The 23,824-nt window shown below is 46.3% G+C and overlaps 1 protein-coding gene across 3 annotated transcripts; it reads left to right on the top strand.

The window, feature by feature from the left end:
• The first annotated feature begins 1,200 nt into the window (after nt 1-1,200).
• Apod (apolipoprotein D) lies at nt 1,201-21,789 on the top strand. Of its 3 annotated transcripts, none has more exons than XM_021185361.2 (6): nt 1,201-1,453; nt 1,537-1,606; nt 4,872-5,022; nt 12,516-12,637; nt 17,527-17,615; nt 21,337-21,789. In XM_021185361.2, exons 3-6 carry the CDS (start codon nt 4,900-4,902, stop codon nt 21,570-21,572), a joined length of 570 nt encoding a protein of 189 aa, XP_021041020.1. In that variant the 5' UTR covers nt 1,201-1,453; nt 1,537-1,606; nt 4,872-4,899; the 3' UTR covers nt 21,573-21,789. The 3 variants fall into 3 exon arrangements, with proteins under 3 accessions (XP_021041020.1, XP_021041022.1, XP_021041021.1); XM_021185362.2 differs by having other exon boundaries at nt 1,288-1,453; nt 1,541-1,606; XM_021185363.3 differs by lacking the exon at nt 1,537-1,606 and having other exon boundaries at nt 1,284-1,453.
• Nucleotides 21,790-23,824: the final 2,035 nt, after the last annotated feature.

Raw genomic sequence — 23,824 nt, 5'->3', positions numbered from 1 at the left:
TAAATAGACCTCTTGCCTTGATTCACAGCCCTGTGTCCTTCTCAGGCACTAAAGGCAGGAGGCCTCATGAGCTTCACTCCTTAACGTCCCAGATTCAGTCCCCGGATGTGAATAGTAATGACCCTTAGACACGCCCCACCTGGCTGTATCAACACAGAAACCACTAAGTGCCTCATCTCTGGGGTCTTAGGTGGTCTGAACAGCGTGTAGGACACGGTTGGTTGGTTCAGTCCTCTGAGCTCTTTCTTCTTCTACTGTTCACCCCCAACTTCTACAGTAAGATTTGTCCCTAGCACCATTTGGCTGAAAATTATTATAAAATTGTAGATATGCTGGGAAGGAAGGCCCTTAACGGAGCCTGCAGCTGCCCTATCAGCTCTGAACGGTAGAACCAGAGGCTGATCTGTGGCAGCCTCCCTAGCTCTGGGTAGCCTCCATAGCTCTGCGGCAGCCTCCAAAGCTCCATCTATGGGCATCCCTGAGGCTGAAGCTCTGAAGATGAGTTTAAATAGCAGCCAAGCTCTATAGTTTACACTGGGATGCGCAGCACGCCTCTTCAGCTCATTCATTCCGCAGTTCACACTGCAGAACTATTAGAAACTACTGTCTATCCATTGGGTTTCCAAGTCTATAGTCATCTGGGAGGTCTGTGGTACGCCCTAATGTGACTGAGCCAAAAGTTCCCATGGCAAATGTATACCCAATTTTCCAGCTCCAAGCCATGCAAGAGAGATGGGAGTGTTGCAAAGGGTGCAGAGAGAGGAGCTGCAGGAGATGCTCGGATGCAATAGATTTTGACTCCACATGGTAGAGAACTGCTATGTCCCTTACACGACCCTTTCTAGCGAAGACCACAATGTCTGTCTTCACAATGGGGAAACTGAAGCTCACTGAAGCAGGGGCCCGCCCTGCATCTCATAATTCTGATCCTCACATTCCTGGCCAGGACTACATGGGGTGCAGTGTTCCTGTTCCACCTCGGGGAAATGAAACTGTTGATTTTTCATTTACACAAAAATGAAAAAAATAAATACCAGATGTTTGGAAGCATGGTACAGCCCATCTTGCTGGAACTTACAAGAGCATTCTGAAAGGAAAAAAAAAAATTAAGTGGAAAATCCACAAAGTGAAAAAAAGAAAAGATGTTTTGAACAAAAATGCAACTTCGTCTTTCTCTCTCGCTCTCTCTCTCTCATGCACAAACAATATCTCATTGTTTCTTCCTCAGGGAGCAGCTGTGAAGGAAACTAAGTGAGGGGACAGACACAGCATCCCATCTTTGTGCCCCACACAGAGCTCAGCTTTGAGGCCAGTTTCCCAAGCTGTGGGGGGTGTGGCATGCCTGATTATCAAAGGGCAATGGCCTGATGGGAACCTATAAAGTGACTTGGGAGTAGCCACGCACCTCACTTGGAGGATTCTGGGTGGAAACTTCAGTCATCTGATCTGAGAGGTACGTTCATAGTTGGAGCTTGCACTTGGGATAACCGATGGGTAAAGCAGAGACCACCCTGATTCCCACTGTCTTCATTTCAGTTAGAAACTGACAGTGAGCACCAACTGAAGGCTTTTACAGGCTCCATCTCATTTTCCTCAGACTTCTAAGGTAAGTGTTATTGGCACCCATTTTCAGGTGACGAGGTGGAGGGGGTGGCTAAGCCTGTGCTTGCCCTGATGGCTGCTTCTGTTCCACACCCCCCCCCCCATCAAAAGGAGACCATGTAAACATTGCCTGTGTGGCAAGACAGCACCAGATGAGTTTTCTAGTGTGACTCAACTGCGCCTGACAGTAAGATCAACCGAAAACTGGAATTATTTGTGTGATCAGAGTACTGAACAGCCGGACACAAAACGGTTTTGTTTAGCATACGTGGTTTGCTTAGCCTGGTGTGATCCTTTAACCCTGGCATTGGAGAAGCAGAGATCCCGCCCTGTAGGACAGCCTGAACTAGACAGCAGGCTTGAGGACAGAGAACCATGTAGAAAAAAAAGAAAGAAATTAAAAAGATATGGTTTCTGTTCATTCAAAGGCTACATGTATTTGTTTGCTTTTAAAATCTAATCACCCGTGCAAACATTTTGCTTTGTCATGGGACATCTGCTTAATATTGGACGCTTCTTGAGCTTAGGGACTGTAGCTAAAGTGACACACGTGCTCCTCGAGACCTTAACAGAGAACAGGGTCAATTTCAGCACAGGTGGCTTCCAGATGTGAGCTCCGATGCAGTGCACACAGTAGGTACTCAGACCAGCACTTCCCAAAGAGAAGCCCAGTGTGCTTGACCCTCAGTGTGCCTGCAATTCAGGTAGTGCCTGGTCCAGGATGCACCAGTTTTGGAAGAATTACCTTTAAGTTATTTGGTAGTCAGTTAATATTATAGTTAAGCTTATTTTTTGAAAAGTAGATTCACCTCGATGATCTTCCTATGATATTAGAAGATAGGAAATGATGTGTCATAAAGCACCTATCTTTTTCCCAGAGTTGTACGTATACATCAATAGCATGTTCTGTCAGTGAGTGTTAAATGAATCCAATTGGACGGAACATGGAAAGCATGCTCCCCTCTGAAGGATTTTCAACTATAAGAAGAAAACTCAAACAACCAGACAGTGTCTCTGGAAGCCATGCAGGCAAGGGGAGTTAGCCTGGCTCTAAATCCTCCCACAGAGCTCAAGGGTATGCTTCAGCTCACATGAGAACATCTTGTAATGAGACATTTGTCGGAGTTAGACATGGGCTGACTGGTTGTCGCTGGTGCATGGTGAGACAGAGCTCACCGGGTCTCACAGGCAGGCATTTTCTGAAAGGCACCAAGATGGATGCAGGTGGGAACATGACAAAGAGGCTCTGGGTGGACAGCTGGCCTTGTCATAGTCCAGTTCCCTTCCAGGCCTCAGTTTCCCCACCTGCACACCTGGCAGGAGCTTGAGGGGGAGCTGAATAGATGACCTTTAAGGTCCTGCCCATTTCTAAAATGCAGTAGAATGTATATACTCTATGCCACACTTTAAAGTTCAGTGTGTGGGAAAGGCTATTGGCTTAGGCCTGTTGGGTAGAGCTACAGAGATTCCAAGAGCCCTTGAAAATGGGTGCAAAGTTTTTATGAGTTTAGGCGAAGCTTCTACAAACACTCCACCTTCCAAAATGTCAAACGACGGGTGTTGTTTATATGATGATGGAAGGAAGGAGGCCTCTAGGACTAAAGATGGTGGTCCCATTACAGATTTGCTCCAGAGAACTTCAGCAGCCGCCCCCTCCCCAACCCACCCCAGCTGGCAGCTCTCACTCCTTACATAACTGTTCTTGTTGAAAACCAGGCAACAAAACCTTCAGGAAGAAAAGGCTATTGATTATTAAAGTTATTTGGAGGTTCAGAGACTCATAATAAAGTGGTTATAATTGTCCCTGTTATGACACATCCTTTGAAATGCTCAGATCTGAGAACACTTTGCTTGCATTGACTCAGTCATCACAGGCAGAAAGGCAGAGAGCTGAAAATAGCTCATGTGCGGTGAGAGGCAAGGAGGCACAAAAGGGGAACAGAGGGAAGGCAAGTCAGGGAGAAAGGCAGAGAGGAGCCCCAAGGTCTTCATCCATAGCCTGAACTGACTGACCGCTATCTCACTCCCCTGTCCACTCCCCTCCCCAGAGTTGTGGCCACCAGAGGACTTGTGTATGGAAATAATGTTGGACCTACACATCAGCTGACCGCTCTTCTCTGGTTAAATGCACATCCTCTATGCAAAGCACCCTCAGCAAATGGGGAAAACATTTGGGAAATACAGTCCTGGTTCTGCTTTTCAAAATAGCAATGCTAATGTTTAGCCGGGCAAGGTGGCATGTGTCTTTAATTCCCAGCACACAGGAGGCAGAGACAGGAAGATCGCTGTGAGTTCAAGACCACCTCAGTCTACAAAGCATGTTGTCTAGCCAGGACTAATGGTGAGATGTTATTTAAAAAAAAAATAAATAAATAAACAAAACTCTAATATTTACTGAGCTCGGTATCAGATGCTACTCTGAGCATTCATTCCTGTTTTCTCTATTTGGGGGGTGGGGTGGGGGTGTCTTCTTATGTCACTGGAGCTGGTCTAGAATTGGTGGACTCCAGCGTCGTCCCACCTAAGCCTCCCTAGTAGCCCCCTTTCACCAGCACCCCTGCCTTTATTGTATCCTGCTTCATTTTCACAAAGATTCATGAGATAGGCATGACTCTTAGTCCTACTTTATAGGCTAAGGAGCAACAGCCCACTTTGCACAGTTACACTTAGTAGGTGACAGAGCCAGAGTTGGAACTTTATCTGAGTAACGCTTGGGTCCCCCCTCCCCCACCCCACCTTATGCTGCTTGGCTTGGCCTGACAGGCCAATAAGACAATGGCAGACAGTCCAGTAAGACAATGGCGAGGATAAAATGTGAGGCTCTGGGGAGCCTTCCCTGATGGACTCCATTTTTCCATTCACGAACCTTTTGACTTTTCAGTGCCCCTCTTTGCCTATTCCCCACATACAGACTACTTTTATTCCAGAAACCAGTCTCTCCTGAGCCTGGCATTTCCAAGGGATGATTCTGAGGAGAATCAGACAGGATTCCCACCCTGGAGAAATATGCAATGGGGCAGGGGAGGGGGTGGATCCATGAAGGAAGCTAATCCAACAAGAGATGCTTGAAAAGAGGTACCAAGGCTCTGAGGCGATGGTCTTATGGCTGCTGGGCAGCCAGGCTGGCAGCGGCTGCAGGATGCAGCTCCTTGGTGCTGAGGAGAATACTGACTGAATGACCTAGTCTGCAAGGGCTCTCTATCACTGTGTGTCCTCAGTCACTGTGTCATCCGGAGACCCAGACACCGCCATTTGCATTTTCTCCCCAGACCTCTCCTGCAGCCACCTCACCCCAAGATGGTGACCACGCTGATGTTCCTGGCCACGCTGGTGGGTCTCTTCACCACAGCCAAAGGACAAAATTTCCATCTTGGGAAATGCCCGTCTCCTCCTGTGCAAGAGAATTTTGACGTGAAAAAGGTGAGGTAACTCAAACGCCCCCTGTGTTTTGAGCATGCCTAGAGGTTCCTTTTACTCTTTTTGAATCTCCAAAGCAAATCTCTTCCCACTTGGGGAAGTGCAGGGGTCTCTGCAGGCATCAGGGACAGCCGAGACACAGCTGCATGAGGTGAGAAGGAAGTCCAGTTCCGTGTGACTCAGTAGCTCATGCAAACTTCTAGAGTCTGACATCGGGCAGTTTATTTTAGGCATATCTAAATACAGTATAATTTGGGGGGGATTTTTTTGGTGTAACACAATCCCCGGTGCACATGGAGACATAATGACACTGAAACTCTCTCAAAGCACATGTCACTTCTTCCATAAAGGTGGGTTCTGTGGCTAGGCTACGTGTGTTATCATAAGGGCCTAGGGGAGGATCTGGGGTGGTCCTTGGTCATACAGATAGCATAGAGGTCAGCTACTAATTACTTCTAGTCTTGGTTGTGGGAGCTTGGGAGAAGCGAGGTATAGCTTGGTTCTACAGATAGCACAGGGTTTCCTGGGCAATCAGCCACTTCCATTTCCAGCCTTCTGGGTAGAAAACAGGTTATACATCTCTTCCCTTGAAAAGACAACCCTGGGTGTTTAAAATTCCCAGCTACCCTAGTGCTATCTGTGAGTTCAAGGACCTTTGCTCCCAACAGGGACAGCGTTTATCTTATTTTCGGTTTTCCCTGAATCAGTCTCTGAGGCTTGAAAGGGAGTAAGGGAAGTCTTTGGTACCTCAGCTTGTCCCATAGATGGATGCCAACAGGCCATGAGAGCTCCCATGGCCCTGGTAGGGGAGAGCACAGGGTGGTAAGTAAGAGCTGTCAGTGTATGGGAATGGCCTCCTACAGCTATGGGGAGATGAGAATGACAGGGGTGTGGGTAGGGGCATTAACCATGGCTGATTCACTACTGTTGTCCCACAGAAACAGAAGCTGGGTGTCCCTCAGGTGACATAGCTAGAACATGAACATAGGGTTCAAAACTAGGCTTCCTATCAATACAGAGAGCTCAAGACAGGACCTAGGAAAACCCAGAAGCCCCCCAGGGGTGCTTTCTTGTTACCTACAATATAACCAGCTCCCCATAAATGATGCTTTTTCCTGGAATCAGGCAAAGGCTGCAGCAGAAAGGAACAGCTATTAGATGTCAGAACTTGGCAGCCCTACGGCTAGGGATGGCCTGGACTCTAATCATAGGGCCCATTCTCCTCTAAAGGTTTTAATTGCTTTTAGGAAGCAGCACAGTTGGTTTGAAAAACACTGAAATTATCAGTCACTGGAACTTTAGAGTGAGTGTCAGGGATGTTAGAGGGTGGGTTAGGCAAAGCAGAGAGGAGAGAGCTTAGGGACTCTTAGAGAGGGGCGGAAAGAGGGTGGGCAGTACCCGAGGGGAGGAAAGAGAAGCCACACACTACGACCTGCACTGATGTTCTTCATTAATGTTTTAAGGATTTCCTTTCGTTGAGTAAGCAAGGGAAAATCACAAACCAACAATCAACCAACTTACCAAACAAACAAAAACTTCATGAGTGGGGAATTTGATTTAGATTTTAATTTAGAAGTAAAAATTCCAAAATATCTTGGAAATTACAACTGGTATCTGCACTTAAAGAAGTCCTTTGGGGACTGAAGAAGATTATTTTCTTTAATATGTGTCTGTGTCTGTGTGCACATGTGCATAGGTGCCCAGGGGACAGTGTTGGGTCTCCCAGCGCTGCAGTTACAAGTAGCTGTGAGCTGTCCAATATATATTCTGGGACTCCAACTCTAGTCCTCTTCCAAAACAGCAAGCACTCTTAACTGCAGAGCCCGTCTCTCCATCCCTAAAACAGAATAAAAAATTATTGAGATTAGTTTATATATCATATTACTGGCTTGTTCAAAAGGATTCTTTTATTTCAAGGATTTTTAATATATTCACTGTTATGCAACCATCATTAAATCAGTTTTAGAACATTTTCATTATCTCAAGAAGAAACCACAAGCCCACTAACAGTCTCTCCACCTGCACTGCTCAGACTTTTCATCGCTGTGACAAATGCCTGAAAGAGACAACTTGAAAGAGGGGAGATCTATTCCGGCCCCTGGTTTCAGTGCCTTCAGTCCAGGGTTCATATGGTCCACAGGCTGGTGGGGAGACAGAACATCTTAGGATGTATGGCACAGAAGGCAGCTTAGCTAAAGATAGCCAGTGAGTGGAGAGGGAGAAGCAAGATCATGTAACCATACATCTCACCCAGGCGTGTTTTCACTGGCCTGCTTTCCCTAACTAGACCCTCATATTTTCACCACCTCTCAATACATCATATTGTGAACCCATCAAGGGATTCATCTATTGATTAGGTCAGAGCCCTCAGAAGCCAATCACTTCTTTAAAGTCCCACCTCTGAACTCTGGTCACATCAGGACCAAGCTTCACATTCAAACCAGAACAACTCCACAGCTATGGGGAGATGAGGGGGAAGGAGGATGTGGGTAGGGGCATTAACCATGGCTGATTCACTACTGTTGTCCCACAGAAACAGAAGCTGGGTGTCCCTCAGGTGACATAGCTAGAACATGCACATAGGGTTCAAAACTAGGCTTCCTATCAATACAGAGAGCTCAAGACAGAACCTAGGAAAAGCCAGAAGTCCCCCAGGGGTACTTTCTTGTTACCTACAATATAACCAGCTCCCCATAAATGCTGCTTCTTGCTGGAATCAGGCAAAGGCGGCAGCAGAAAGGGACAGCTATTAGATGTCAGAACTCGGCAGCTCTACGGCTAGGGATGGCCTGGACTCTAATCCAATATTTTACTTTCTGCCAATATGAATTTGTCCATGAAATACACAATATTGGCCTTTTGTGACTGAGGGCAATGTTTTCAAGGGTCTGTCTTCATGTGTGTCAAAAACAGAAATCAGATACCACTACAGATGGTTGTGAGCCACCATGCAGTTGCTGGGAATTGAACTCAGGATCTCTGGAAGAGCAGCCAGTGCTCTTAACTGCTGAGCCACTCTGAAGTCTTACAAACAGCCCCTGACTCTAATTTCTCTGCATCTCCTCTAGTAGTTGTTACCATGTTTTCTTTTATTGCAGGCTTCATAGTGGTGGTAAATGACATCATCTCCATTTCCTAATGGCTCGTGGTGTTGAATGTCTTTTCTCACACTTGTGAGCCATGTGTAAATCTCCCATTCAAATCTTTGCCTTTAAGAAAATGGGTTGTTTATCTTTTAATTATTGATACCCACATGTTCTTCCTCTAAGCTAGATACAAATCTCTTCTCACATATTTTAAACTATTTTCTCTCATTTGGTGGAATTTTTTTTCCTTTAGAGATATACCCTTTGAAACATGAATTTGTTTTTGTTTTTGTGTTTTAAATACTGATCAAGTATAAGTTGTCCATGTTTTCTGATGTTGCTTGTTCTTCTGGTGTCAGGCATACAAACTCAAGTACCCGATGAGTAAATATCTCACTAGTGTAGTAGATAAAAGTATCATTCTTATGGATCCAGAGCCTAATCTAAGGCAGTAATGATTTACACATATCTGTTCTTCTCAGAACATTTATTTTAAGTTAAAGATTGTGTCCTACAAGGATCCAACTCCATTTAAATATGACTTTACAGTTGTCCCAGCACCATTTGTTTAAAAGATCGATTGTCTGATGGTAGTCTTGATATCCATAGTGAAAATCAATTGACCATGATCATGGGGTTTTTATTTTCAAGATCCCAATTCTATTCTATTAATATGTCTATACATAATTTCAGCTTTAATTACTACAAATTTGTCCCAAGTTTTTTATCTTAGGGTTTCCATTGCTTTAAAGAGACACTATGACCAAGACAACTCTTATAAAGGACAACATTGAATTGGTGCTGGCTTACAGGTTCTGAGGTTCAGTCCATTATCATCATGGTGGGAAGCATGGCAGCATCCAGACAGGCATGGTGCTGGGGATTTAAGAGTTCAATATCTTATTCCTAAGGCAGCCAAGAGAAGACTACAGTCTTTCAGGCAGCTAGGAGGAGGGTCTCAAAGCCCACCCCCACAGTGACACACTTCCTCCAACAAGGCCACACCCACTTCAAGACCACAACTCCTAATAGTGCCACTCCCTGGGACAATCGTATTCAAATCACCACAGTTTTGAATCAAAATTTAGGAGTCCTTCAGCTTTATTCTTCTAACTCTTCTGGGTTCCTTGCATTTTCCTATGAATTTTATGATCAGTTTGTCCATTTCTGCAAAAAAGATAAAGAAAAATTGAAGGATATTGCCATCTTAACCCTTCTTGTCCATAAGTAGAAATTATCTATTTACTTTCTGTTTACCTTCTTGTCTTACCAACATTTTTTAGTTTTCAAAATATAAGTTCCTACATGTCTTTAGCCAAATTTATTACTAATTCTTTTTATTCTTTTTATGTTATTATTAATAGAATTTCTTAATTTTATTGGCAGATTTTTTTCCTCACATGTATAGAAATACTTTTGTATATTGATCTTGCATCTTTTAAATTTGCAGAACATTATTTCAATGTGTGTGTGTGTGTGTGTTTAAGATCCCTTAAGAAGGCTGAATTTATAGTTCAGTTGGTAGAATGCTTACATACAGTGCACAAAATCAGGTTTGATTCCTGTTTACCAAATAAACTAATCGTGGCCAGACACATCTCTACCATTAGATAAGGGCAAGTGAAGGCAAGACAATCAGCTCAAAGCAACTCAAAAACAGTTCCTTAGGACTTTCTGTACGGAAGAATATAATATCATCTACAAATAAAAGTGAATTGGCCTCTTTTCCAGTTTTCTTCTTTAGACATTGAGTTGTCCTCCTACAGAGACTTCACTAAGAGAGATTTACAGAGGAACATGGGATCGTGAGGAAACAGAGCAGGCCACCCTCTCACCTCTGAGTTTCCTCGTTTCTGGAAAGTCATACTTCCTTGCTAACTGTGGATCACTAAGATCCCTTGAATAGTTAAGAACTCTTCTAAACATATTATAAGACGGAAATTTTTCTAAGCATGCCTATGAAACCTCAGTCTTTGGTACTTTCAGTGAAGGTCACATTTGATTTTGTTGTTGTCAGTTTTTTGTTTTGTTTTCTTCTGAGGCAGGTTCTCGATGTAGCCCAGGTTGGCCTTGAACTGTCTATGTGTCTAATGCTGACCTTGAATTCCTGATTTTCCTGCTTTGTGCACATCCCAAGTTCTGGGTTTCGAGGCCTCTGCTAAGTTTCAGTGTTTTCAAGTGACAGTTGGAGCTTACTGAAAGGATGGGGACAGGGTGGTCAAAGATGTGGGTGTGTGCCTGAGCAGTCACGTGACAGAAACGGTACTGTCACTTTCAGGATGCTTCTGAGGGTTTGGCAGTAAATGCATGCTTTACTTGCTCTGTTGGGTGACAGATTTTCAAATCTGTAAAACAAACATAATTAATATTTTGACTAGGGAGATACACTCACAAGGTTTAAAATGCTGATGGTGCAAAAACAAGCCAAAACAACAAAAACCTGTGCACATAGTTCAGTGATAGCATAGCTCACTGATAGCATAGCTCAGCGACAGCATATCTGCCTAGCATAAAGTCTTTGTTCCATCCCTAGCACCATGCAGAGTGGGGGTGGGGTGGACAAATCCCAAACCCCACAGGTCCAACAGAGCATTCAGTGAAGTTTCCTTTAGTTTCCCTAGTTTCCTATCCCAGGAGCAGCCAGTAAAAACAACATACTGTATATCTTTTTTTAGACAATGTATACATATATAAACAAATATGTATAAGACTGTGGTAGCCAAAATAAAAGCTTCCAGATGTCCATGGCCTGTTTTCTAACCTGTAAACATACCACCTTCCAAAGAATAAAGGGATTCTATAGAGGTGACCTGAGATGGCCAGATTAGCCTGGTTATCCAAGTGGATCCAATTTAATCACATAAAAAAAATGTTAGAAACAGAAAATCTTTCCTAGCTGTGGTCAGAGAGAGAGGTTTGATGAAGGAATGAGAGTCAGAGAGGTACAGTGGAGGTGCTGTCAATGGCCTGCTCAGAGTTAGATGACCTTAAATATGGAGAACTCTCGGGTCCAGAAAGCAGGTGGCCTGTGTAACACAGGGAAGCAGAGACGTCCACTCTCGCGCAGAGCCTCTGGGAAGGGAGGAAGCCCAAATTTCAGTTTTAGCCTCGTGACGTTAGGATCAGAGGCTGACATATAAAACCATAACTTAATAAATCTATGCTGGTTAAAGTTTATAGCTCATCACAGCAGCAATAGAAACCCCATACAATAAGCTTTTCCTTGTTACACCAAAGGCAGCTTAAGCACATACCTCACTTCAGACCTGACTCTTTGCTCTTTATTCTTTTTTTTTTTCCCCAAGACAGGGTTTCTCTGTGTAGCCCTGGCTGTCCTGGATCTCACTCTGTAGACCAAGCTGGCCTCAAACTCAGAGATCCGCCTGCCTCTGCCTCCCAAGTGCTGGGATTAAAGGCATGGGCCACCACTGCCCGGCTGCTCTTTATTCTTTTTAAAAATTTTTATTTATTTACTTTACATCCCAGCCCCTATCCCTCCTCTCTGTCCTGTCCTGCCTTCTTTCTCCTATTCCTCCCTCTCCTTCTCTAAGGAGAAGGGAGAGAACCCACCACCAACCTACCCTGGCACATCAAGTCTCATCACTGAGGCCAGACAAGGCATCTCAGCTAGGGAAAGGGAGCCAAAGACAGGCAACAGAGTTCAAGACAGAGACAGCCTCTCCACCCCTAATTCAACCTCTGACACTATTAATGTTCTTTATTCTTTAGATAGCCTTTGAGATAATTGCATAAACTTTTTAACAGGAGGTGTATAAAATGTCATCAGAGAGATACACTATCATGTATTTCTCCAACCCCTCTCTAGATTGTTTCCTGCCTTTTATTGTTACAGACAGACCTGCAACAAATAGCCTTATACTTACACACCATTTCTTTACAACAGGAGAACATTCCCAGAAGTCAAATTGCTGGGCTAAGAGAACATGTATTTTTAGTTTGGCTTAATATTTCCAAACTGCCCTCTGCAGAGGCTATGAATTGGTACACAAGTGCCCCACAGTCAGCATGTCTGAGTTTCACAAAAGTCAAGATGCCCTGTCGAGTTATCAGCTGTTGGAGGGAAAAGGTATTCTCCATCGACCACACAAACCTTTCCTTTCACAGAAGCTGGAATTTCACACGAGTTCTGACTAAAGAGAACTCTGAGAACATATCCAAATAACGAGCCCCTTAGGAATAGAACGTGACATACAATCATTGCCCGCACATCCGAATCACTTACTCTCATTTGAAATAGTATATTGCCCAGTTGTCTGGGAATGATGCTGCAGTCCATTTGGCCTGGTTTCCCCTGGAAAGGGCTCTGCTTCTAAGGCAACAATGGAGACGAGTCAAGAAGGTCCCTAGAGAGCCCTTGGGTTTTGCCTCTGCTTGTTGTTGTCTGTACAGTATCTTGGAAGATGGTACGAAATTGAGAAGATCCCAGCGAGCTTTGAGAAAGGAAACTGCATTCAAGCCAACTACTCGCTGATGGAGAACGGAAACATCGAAGTACTAAACAAGGAGCTGAGGTGAGTGACTGCGCATGCCTGCCGGGATGGCCTTATTTTGTGCTCCCAGTAGGCAGGGGCATGGAGAGGGTGTGTGCTACTCAAACTAGGCAGGATGATCCGGATGCATGTGTTCCCTTCTTTAACCACTGCTGAGCACCTACTGAATACCAGACACTGAGAGAGGCAATAGAGAGTCGAGAATACCAGTCAGCGCCCCTGCTCTCTTTCTAAGATGGAGACTCTTGTAGCCTGGCCTCTAAACTGAGAGAGAAACCCTTTCTGTCCATCTACTCACAGAGAGCATCAGGTTTTGCCAAATACTTCTGTGAACTGGGGGCTCACCCTGTTCCATGGCAATTTGTTCACCTCCAGCCAGCTTCCCTGTTAGGAACCGCGCCCCCTTCTTTTCTTATTTTGAGACAGGATCGTGTGTAGCCCCGGCTGGCTTCCAACACACTGTATAGCCAAGGTCCTGGGATTTCTTTTTTTGTTTGTTTGTTTTTGTTTTTGGTTTTGGTTTTCTGAGACAGGGTTTCTCTGTATAGCCCTGGCTGTCCTGGAACTCACTTTGTAGACCAGGCTGGCCTCAAACTCAGAAATCCGCCTGCCTCTGCCTCCCAAGTGCTGGGATTAAAGGCGTGCGCCACCACTCCCCGACGGTCCAGGAATTTCTGATCCTCCTCAGTGCCGGGATGACAAATGTGCACCACCCAGCCTTGTGTAGTACTGATGGTTGAACCCAGAGCTTTTTGCATACTAAGCAAGTCTCTACCAACTGAGACACATCGCCAGGCCCAGTCTTTCTTCTTCTTCTTCTTCTTCTTCTTCTTCTTCTTCTTCTTCTTCTTCTTCTTCTTCTTCTTCTTCTTCTTCTTCTTCTTCTTCTTCTCCTTCTCCTTCTCCTTCTCCTTCTCCTTCTCCTTCTCCTTCTCCTTCTCCTTCTCCTTCTCCTTCTCCTTCTCCTTCTCCTTCTCCTTCTCCTTCTCCTTCTCCTTCTCCTTCTCCTTCTCCTTCTCCTTCTCCTTCTCCTTCTCCTTCTCCTTCTCCTTCTCCTTCTCCTTCTCCTCCTCCTTCTCCTCCTCCTCCTCCTCCTCCTCCTCCTCCTCCGCCTCCTCCTCCTCCTCCTCCTCCTTCTCCTCCTCCTCCTCCTCCTCCTCCTCCTCCTCCTCCTCCTTCTTCTTCTTCTTCTTCTTCTTCTTCTTCTCCTTCTCCTCCTCCTCCTCCTTCTTCCTCCTCCTCCTCCTCCTCCTCCTCCTCCTCCTCCTCCTCCTCTTCCTCTTCCTCTTCCTCTTCCTCTTCTTCTTCTTCTTCTTCTTCTTCTTCTTCTTCTTCTTCTTCTTCTTCTTCTTCTTCTTCTTCTTCTTCTTCTTCTTCTTCCTAAAAAAGCATCAGGTAACCGAACAGATACATGTACTCTCTAGCTTATGTCAACAGGATCTCTTTTAGAAGTTCGCACTTCTGTCACTAGGTACATTGGCAGTCGATCCATATCTTTACACTCTGGAGAACAGACATAAAGAGACTCAGGACGAGTCTACTTGCTTAGCCTCTACCAACAAAGCTTGCAGCACCAACAACTGCATCTAAGTATTTCCTATATGCAAGGCACTCGCTAACCCTGTACTTGGGCCCCTGTACTTGTATTAGGTAAAATGTATTTACCTAATCCCCATGATGTAGCAAAAGTAGATACTATTATAAACCTCAGGGGCGAGAAAACATTGGTATGGACAAAGAAGTTAAGCAGCTTGTTCAAGGGCCGTATAACTGATACAGGATGAAGCCTAGATTTGAACCCAGGAGAGGGGAAGTGAGGAGACAAGGGAAAAGGGGCTGGGGATGAAGGGCTGTTCTTTCTGTTCTCTGCAAGATCTAAGGACAGATACTCAACTCCAAGAAAGCAACTGCACTCAGTGCTCAGTTTGCTAGGTTCACAGAGGTGCTGGGTGCCTTCGAACCATCCACCAACTCCCCTGTGGGCCAGAGCCCAAAGCTGACCCCCAGAATACATCTGCTTCTTCTGGAGCCCCAGGGAAGGAAGGGCTGCAGGAAGGGCTGACCGGGAATGGAAATGCCTTTGCCAGGAGTCTCTCAGGAATTTGACAAGCCTTGTATTACTCCATTGTCTCTCCCCACAATGGAATCCAGAGAAAAGATTCATTCGGACCTAAGGTCAGGAAGTTCCTATCTGAAATCAGAGGTCCTTATTCCCTGAGCCTCTGGTGAAGGTGGCAGGTAGGGGGAAAAGAGAAACAGGAAGAGAATAGGCTCCCGCAATCCTCTCTGAAGACTCACGCCCAGTGACCTACAAGCCTCTCTCATCTCCTGTGGACCATAACAGCACCACCTTGGGAACCAAACATTTACCATGTCTTTTGGGGAACATTTATCCAGATCATAGCAGGCAGGAGATTGCTAATGGCTTCTTTTCTTTATTTTTATTTTATTTCATTCCTCCATGTAGCCCTGGCTGAACTGGGACTCCCTTTGGAGACCAGGCTGGCCTTGAACTCAGAGATCCACTTGCCTCTGCCTCCTGAGTTCTGAGACTAAAGGTGTGCGCCACCAACACCTTGCAGTAATGACTGGTTTTCAGTGAAATATTATGTCCCATTAGATCCCAAATCTATTATGTCACATCAGGGGAAATGAGACCGGGAATTCTCTTAGCCTGTGCTCGAGAATGTAGGACCCAAGCCATCTGGCCTAGCGTTGGAAGAGAGAAGAAATCAGGCTTTTGGTGCTTGGTTGCCTGGTTTCACCAGATATTAGAATGAGCTCTACGGTTAGCTAGGGTGTTCTGTAGCCAGTAGCAATAGAACTAACATCCCTGAGGCTGTCTGTGCATCGAGTGAGGTAAAAGCTCTTACAACAGTGTTTGGTAAGTTAGTAACCATCTAATTAAACATGACCTTTTTATGGCTGAACTCCTGTTACCTGAAATCACAGGTGGGAACCGGTGAGATGGCTAAGTGGGTAGATAGGCTTGCCACCAAGCAGATTCTCGAAGTTAGCCTCAGACCTACACACATGGTAGGATCATGCACACACACACACACACACACACACACACACACACACACACACACTAAACGTAATAAGATAATATCCAAAAGAAAATACCCATGCATCTCACCATGACACATTGTGCATTTATGGTCAGAGACCAGTGTTTTGACAACTATTCTGGAACAAGACACAAATGATAGTGTTGAGGAGAAGAGCCTAGCTTGTTGCTAAGTTACCATTTGCAGATGGAAACAGACCATCTTCCAGGGAGACAACAGGGCATGGTGCCTGCCCTACGTGGTAACAAACAGACAATGCAATCAGGAATGTGAGAGTACCTTCTCTAACCCCCCCCCCTTACCTGCTGCTAAGGAACTGGATTTTAGCGCCTCCCTCACCACCAATCATACAACACTAACCTACCCGACTGCTTCACACATACTTTGGTGTCATGGTTGTCCTGCTTGAGGACCAATGGGCAGGCAGCTCCTTTGTCACCTCTGGAAGAGTAATATTCTGATGTCTAGGCACATCCCTTCTCTGTCCTCTTCTCTGAGGCTTTGCCTGTCCTGTGTTCATCGATAAATGAGAAGAGAGAGAGAGAGAGACTTGCTCCTGCATATGGTGGAGGAGAAAGTTTATTGTAGATAAAAGGAAGACCATAGCCAGAGGCAGAGACATAGAGACATGTGGGAGAGTCCATTGTGGATATGAGCCTAAGCCCTGTGAGGAGGGAAGGGAGAAGAGATAGAAGGAAACCAGAGGTGGGTAACCAAAATGACTGTATTGTATAAGGAAGGGCAGCTGGGGAATGGGCCCTTCTCCGCTGGGCTAGAGAAGTTTAGGGTAAGGTGAGGGGCAGGGTATGCCTGCCAGGAGGACTCTAGAACAGGTAGGGACTGGGGGATGCTGGGAGAACCTGGACACCCGGTTCCCTTTGTTATGTTAAGTAGGTACCTCAGCCTTTTGTCCCAGGTTTAAGACCTAACAATGGGATTTTTGTGGGTTAGCCTGAAATGGGTCAGATCCCCATGAATGGTCAGAGAACTTTCTTAGTTCCAAGATCAGCACCCTTGCTGTAGGCTACCATGTAACATCTCTCTAAGTGTTGGGAGACCAGTCATAGGATTCGTGGTTCTTCACGGCCAGACTGAGTCAGTGATCAGGTCTCCTCATCGCCTCTGTGCTGACCTGCTCTGCTTCAAAGTTTCCCACCCTCACCTGGACCTTATCCAAAACGGAGGTGGGATTAGAACTCAGGCCCCTAGGTGGGACCCAGGGGGATGGGAAGCGCCTCCAGAGCCCTTGAGGCTCTGCATTGTTTCCAGTGGCCTAGTTCCTCCTTCCTCTGTTTCCTTGTCTTCCTCTCTCTGTAAAGAGATGAACTTTGGGGGAGGGGGCAGGGTGTGTGTGTGTGTCTGTGTGTGTATGTATGTGTGTGTGTGTGTGTCTGTTTGTGTGTGTGTGTGTGTGTGTGTGTGTATCTCTGTGTGTGTCGGGGTGTGTGTGTGTGTGTGAATTTTCCCATTCTGCTTTATTCCCTCTCTTTGAAGCACAGGAGCAAGATGTCTGGAATGCCTGAAAAGTAAATAGCGAACAGTTCAAAAAACAGTGTTGTAATGCAAGGGTCTAGCAAAGAACCCGGGCCCTGAGCATCGCTACCACTATGGCTACCGCTGCTTCTGGTCCACTGGCGAGGTCTTTCTCCAGCTGAGTCTCAGACAGTCACAGCAGGAAGAACCAGGTCGGGCTGGCCTTTGAAGAGCCGCCCACAGCTCTCAGGGCACAAAGCTTTCATTGATCTTTGGTTTTTAATTAGTTGTCTCTTCCTTTTCCATATCTTTTTTCCTTTCCTTTCCTTCCCATGTTTCTTTGCTCTTTTTTCCCACTCACCGCAGTCTGGATGGAACCATGAACCAAGTTAAGGGTGAAGCCAAACAGAGCAACGTCTCGGAGCCAGCCAAGCTGGAAGTCCAGTTCTTCAAGTGTAAGTATCCAGTTCCTTCAGGAAGCCTCGGTGGGTGGGAGACACACAGATGGAAAGCAGGAGCCCTGTGTTCAAAGACATCTGAGTCCTGCCATCAAGGTTCAATTCTCTGTGCACCTTCTGTGTGTACTTCCCTGGGCTAGGCACTGGGGTGCACAGGGATGCAGTGAGGGGCAATGAGATAGAGCCAGCTGTGTCCTTGCAAGCTGAGAGCCAATGTGAACAGTTGGGGAGGAACCAGAAAACTTAGTAGCATTTCAGCAGACAAGGCTCACCCAAGAGCCTAATCTGGGATACAGGAGCCCCCAAAGATGAGACGTTAAGAGAACAATTGGCCTATGCGAAAGCTTACAGGCCAGAGACAAGAGTTGAGGCTCTTCAGAGGCCTGGCTCTGCTGCTCTCTGACTGCCCTCTGAGGTCGGGGCAACCTTAGGAATATACACAGGCTATGGAGAAAATAGTTTTGTTTGCCCTGTAGATAGGTCGGAGAATTCAGCTCAGACCTGTGAGGTTTTCTCTTGCTATAGGGTAGACACTAAAGTCACTCACTGCCTGCAAGAAAAATCACCATCCTTCTTCCTGCTAACAGCTCCCTGCTTCTATGCCCCAGCCCCGCCCCCAGCCAGTCAAGTCCCTAGAGAAGGGCAGAGGGGAAATTCTTACTTACAAACCGAGAAAGGACCACTGTAAGGATAAAGCTGTTTTTCCCGAACTTGTGACTGTGAGCAAATGCCCCCAGGTGAACGAGCTGCCCAGCATTGCGAAGCTAGACCAGGCAGGCTCCCTGGAGTGCCAAGGGCTCTGCGTGTGTTTATTTTACTCCTCATTTTTACCATCAAGGAAGTTGGATTGCAGAGAACCTGAGTAAGATGGATAGGCGCTGAGCTCATTGGAGCCTGACTCTCTGAACTCTCATGGGAGAATTTTCCCTGTGGCATGGATGGGGAAGGCGTGGGGATAGGAGTGAAGGTGATGAGCCTTAGTTTCTATCAGCCCTTGGATTCTGGGGTCTCCATGGCAACTGAGGCTGTACCTTCACCATGTGGAATATCACATGCACAGGCTACCCTAGGAGCCCTGGGACTGGAGGCAGGAGCTGTTTGCTGAGGAAGTTGAGGACTGAGAGGCTCATCTGGAACACAGGGTGCTCCAGTTTGCTTTCTGTTGCTATGGAGGAGTAGGGATGTTCAGCTTATAGGTTATAGTCCATCCCTGAGGGAAGCCAGGGCAAGAACTGAAGTTGAGATGATGCAGGGACACCGATTACTGGCTTGCCACCTGTAACTCATTCAGCTTGGTGTTTTTGATACAACTCAGGACCACCTGCCCAGGAGTAACACCACCCATGGTGGGCTGAGCACACTCCATTCATCATTAATCAAGAAAATGCCCCACAGGCCAATCTGATAGAAGCAGTTCCTCAAATGAGGGTCTCTCCTTACAAGATGACTCTAACTTGTGTCAAGTTATCAAAAACAAAACAAAAACAAAAAACAAAAACTAAACAAACAAACAAAAAATTAACCAGCACTGAGAGGTTAAACGGTTGTGGGGGACCTTCTAGGATATTTGGGAGATTGTGGGAAAGGTGGAAGGTGCCTCCAGTACAAGACGGAATTAAGTCCCTCAATGGAGTTTGCACCACAGTCTCCATGAGCACTGCAGCAAGGGTGACACTTTCCAATAAAGAGAGACGTGGAAGTTGTCTGTGCTAAGAGGAAACGCCGGGCAAGTCTATTCTTGAGAGACAGACAATGTGTGGGAAAGACGGAATGTTTATGTCTGGGTGGATTTAAGACCCTTTGATGCTGCCGAGGTGGTGGGAGACACACTTTCCCAAAACTCAAATGCAGAGTGACCAACTTCACAGACAGTAGACACTTGATGATCTCCCCACTCGTGTGCGTGTGTGCAGGTGTGTGCATGTGTGCAGGTGTGTGCATGTGTGTGTGTGACATGTAAGGACCCCAAGTGCCAAAGGACAAGTCAACACCAATTGTCTATCCAGGCTTCCGACCACCTTCTTCTCCCCACCCCTCTATTTTCATATTTATAAAAAGAGACTCAAGGGTAGGAAGAACCTTGGCGGGTGGCCCTCTAGACCCAGGTTTTCACGCAGTTAGCTGGACTCTTGGCACTTAGACATCCCCCATCCTGCTTTATCACACAACTCCTCAGGCATTCCTGGCAAATATAAACAGGAACCGTTAATATTTTTGAGTGGAGGGGGCAGGCTCTCTGGAATCTAAGAGGGCACCACCATGAGAGCACGTGGACCCATAGTTTCATATTTCTTTGGTCTGCACACAGCTTCCCCCACTGGCTGTGTCATCCTTGATGTCTGGACTGTGAATTTCCTTTGCCCTGTTCCCTAGCTGTGGCAGTAAATTCACAGAGATTTTAAATCCGGATGGAGAGGATAAAGGCTCAATCTTTCCTCTCAAGAACCTCTTTAAATCAGGCCCCGTCAGTCTACAGATGCCGGTCACTGGACCTTTATGAGTCCTTTGGTAGGAAAAGCTTATAGCCTCCAGGCTGGAGAGATGGCTCAGTGGTTAAGAGCACTGGCTGCTCTTTCCAAGGTCTGGAGTTCAATTCCCAGCCTGCACCTACCCACCTGGTAGCTCGTAACCATCTATAATGGGATCTGATGCCTTTTTCTGGCAGGCAAGCATATCATAAGTAAACAAACAAACAAACAAAAAAGTAAAGAAAGAGAAAAAAGAAAAGGTTACAAGCCATAACCATATCTTTGAGGAGAGGGTCTTGTCTCAAGACAGGATTTCTCTGTGTAGCCTTGGCTGGCTTTGAACTCATAGAGATCTGCCTGCCTCATCCTCCCGAGTGCTGGGATTAAGGTGTGAGCTCTCACTATCTGGTTTACCACACCTCATTCTCTAAGCTCAGTAGTTTGCTGAGACCGCACAAGAGGAAACACTCCAACACATCAGCCTCTGTTTCTTCACACGATTGGGCTGTTCAGGAATGTGGACTCCAGCCCATTGCTGTGCATTCTCCACCCTCCTTGCTAAGCAGGGCTTTTGTGCAATTTGGCGCTAGTTCACCCAGCTAGTCCAAGGAGGCCGTCTGAATCACCAGCCATCCAGTGCACCTTCTCAGTATTGCTGTTAAAGAGGAGGGCATAAAAACTGGTCTTGGCTATTGACACACACTACAATCAGCATGGAGTTTTGTTGTTGTTTTTAGATACCAAACACGGTGGGGCAGACCTGTAATCCCAACACTGAGGAGACTAGGGCAGGAAAGATGCTAGTTCTAGGTCAACCCGAGCTGTAGAGTGAGGCACTATCTCAAGATTAAAAGGTGGCTGGTGACATGGCTCTGTGGATAAAGTACTTGCCCTTCGAGCCGAAGGATCTGAGTTTGAACCCTAGAACCCACCTAAAGCTGGAGAGGACTCCTAATATTGCCCTCTGACCTCCATACATATGCCACGGCTTGTGTCCCTGTGCCCAGTGTGTGCACGCACACGCCTACGCATGCACAAATAATACTTTTTTTTTTTTTTAAGGAAGCCAACCACCTGAAAGTTGGAGCAGGAGAAGGGTGGGGAAGAGGTGCTTAGTGTCACACACACACACACACACACACACACACACACACGTTTCAGCATCGATTTAGAGATTGGGTCCCCAGAGCCCTGGAAAGGAGGCTTCCCTTGCCCTGGTCCTTCCTCATGATGTTGCTTCTGGTTCTCAGTGATGCCACCAGCACCCTACTGGATCCTGGCCACTGATTATGAAAACTACGCCCTCGTGTACTCCTGCACCACCTTCTTCTGGCTCTTCCATGTGGATTTTGTTTGGATTCTCGGAAGAAATCCTTATCTCCCTCCAGAAACAATAACCTACCTAAAAGATATCCTTACTTCTAATGACATCGACATCGAAAAAATGACATCAACAGATCAAGCGAACTGCCCTGACTTCCTGTAAAGGGGGCGGGAAAAACCACACCAGGCTATTTCTTTGCTTTGCATTCCCTGGCTCCACCCCCACGCCTCCTAAGGACCAAGCAACCTTGGCAGGCACTAGAGGGAGAGTAAGGCTATAGAAGCCAATGGAGGGAGGGGACTCATGGAAAGTTGGCCCAAACCCAACCTGACCCCACACTGTCACCTTGCTAGCCCAATAATAAACATTTTGCTGATCAGCTGTGTTTCCTGTGGATTCTGAGCTAGGTTTATAGTGCAAGAGTCATGGTCGGCAGATGGTTGGAAACCCTTTGGCTGTAGTTTAAAGGTAGGAGAAAGCTGATGGCCAAGTCAGATCCTGGTGACTCGGATCCAGGGTCCCTCTCCACCGCAGATGCTCTGGAGGGAATTCTGGGACGTTTTTCATTTCTGTCTGGAGGCTTCCTTGAAGCTTTTACTTTCTCATCGGGAAGTCTTAGGAACAAGGCCGAAGCATGAGCAGCCTGAAAGTATCTGGGAAAAGCAGGCATCCTGTGAGGAAAAGACAAAGGTTGTTTGTTTGTTTGTTTTGTTTTGTTTTTTCGAGACAGGGTTTCTCTGTAGCCCTGGCTGTCAGGGAACTCACTTTGTAGACCATGCTGGCCTCAAACTCAGAAACCCTCCTGTCTCAGCCTCCCGAGTAGCTGGGACTTACAGGCGTGCGCCACCGCCCCCAGTTTTTGTTTGTTTGTTTGTTTGTTTGTTTAATGATGCAAAATTTCTCTTTCACTCAGAATTTACTGAGGTCCAATTGCATTCCAGTCAGTGAAAAAAAAATCTAGAATCCCTGACCACCGCCCTCCTTGTCCCCAAGCGTCAACTCAGTCTGGCGATAGAAATAAGACAGAGCAACATAGGAAATCATGGGAAATCAGAGAACATCCCACCCTCTTCAAGACACAGGCTCAAGTTATCCAGTATCCAGTCTTCAAGCCTTAGCACTCCCATGCCTCTGCTCCAGTAGCAAGCCAGGGACCACCTGGTGTTGTTCTTTCTGCCCTTGTGACTTTTAAAACCAAAGACCCAGATTTATCACCCCACAAGTTCACTTAGTTCCTGTTGTATAGTCTATGTTATATGGTTTTCATTTAATTAAAAAAAAAAACCCTCAAAATGTAGCTTCCAGTTTACAATTCAAAAAGTTTGAAAACCACAGGGCAAAATGTAGTACAGGGCTTGTACGTGGTTAAGTGTTTCCGCAGCTCAGAGCTCTGTCTGCAGTGTCCTGTGTAGGTGACTGCGCTGTCCAGCCCACCAGAGGCCCTTGGCTACTCTTTGAGAACGCAGTGATTCCTCAGAGCACCGTTTCCAACCATCTGCTATGTCATGGTAAAATTAAATACTGTAGCCAGTGACATGGCTCAGGTGCTAAATGAATGACTAAAAGAAATAAAAAGGAAAAGAAAGGAATGGGACAGCCCCTAGGTGTGGTGGGGCAGAAGGTTTATTATAGACATGAGGGAGAACACAGCCAGAGGCAGGGACTCTGGGAGAGTCCAGAGTGGACATGACACTGAGCTGAGCCATTTAGGAGAGGGGGAGGGGAAGGGAGAAGGGAAAAGGGAAGGGGGGAGGGGAAAGAGAGGGGAGAAGAGAGAATGCTGCAGCCAGGAGGGCCAAAGGTACAAAGAGGGCAGGTAACCAAAAGGATTGGATTATTAGGGAAAGGCAGCCCAGCCCCTCACCCTGGGTGGGAGGATTCAGGGTATGGGGCAGGGTATGCCATCCAGGAAAGCCTGTAACAGGCTAGGACACTGAGGGATGCAGAGAGAACCTGGTGGCCAGGTCCACCTTGATATGTTCAGTAGGCACCTCTGCCATTTGTCCTGGGTTTGAAACTTAACAGTAAAGGCACCTGCCACCAAGGCCAAGGACCCCAGTTTGATCCTGGAGACCCAGTTGGTAGAAGGAGAGAACTAACTCCAGCAAGTTGCCCTCTGACCTCCACACCCATTGTGGAGGGCACCTGTCCACATACAAACATGCACCCACGAATAAGTAACGTGAAAATAAGCTGTGATTTCTTTCCTCTTAGACACTCACTGGTAACATTTACCTGAGTAAATTCCTGAGAGATTTGGGGAGGGCAGCACAAGGCTACTGAGTATACAGGGAAAGAAACCAGAGAGAAGAGAAGGACACCAGGGCATCCATAGCAAAGTAAAGAGAACAGCACATAAGAGGCCCTGTGTAGCCATCACCAGCTCCAACAGTCATCAACACATCACCAGGCCT

The sequence above is a fragment of the Mus caroli genome, unplaced genomic scaffold, assembly GCF_978045245.1.
Source record: "Mus caroli unplaced genomic scaffold, Mus_caroli_1 scaffold_17, whole genome shotgun sequence".
Classification (NCBI taxonomy): Eukaryota; Metazoa; Chordata; class Mammalia; order Rodentia; family Muridae; genus Mus; species Mus caroli.
This window is presented reverse-complemented; position numbering and strand designations above follow the sequence as displayed.

Coding starts and splice junctions, on each gene's coding strand:
- Apod (XM_021185361.2), top strand. CDS start 4,900: ATGGTGACCACGCTGATGTTCCTGGCCACGCTGGTGGGTCTCTTCACC. Junction 5,023..12,515: donor AGAATTTTGACGTGAAAAAG/GTGAGGTAACTC, acceptor TTGTCTGTACAG/TATCTTGGAAGATGGTACGA. Junction 17,616..21,336: donor GGAAGTCCAGTTCTTCAAGT/GTAAGTATCCAG, acceptor TCTGGTTCTCAG/TGATGCCACCAGCACCCTAC.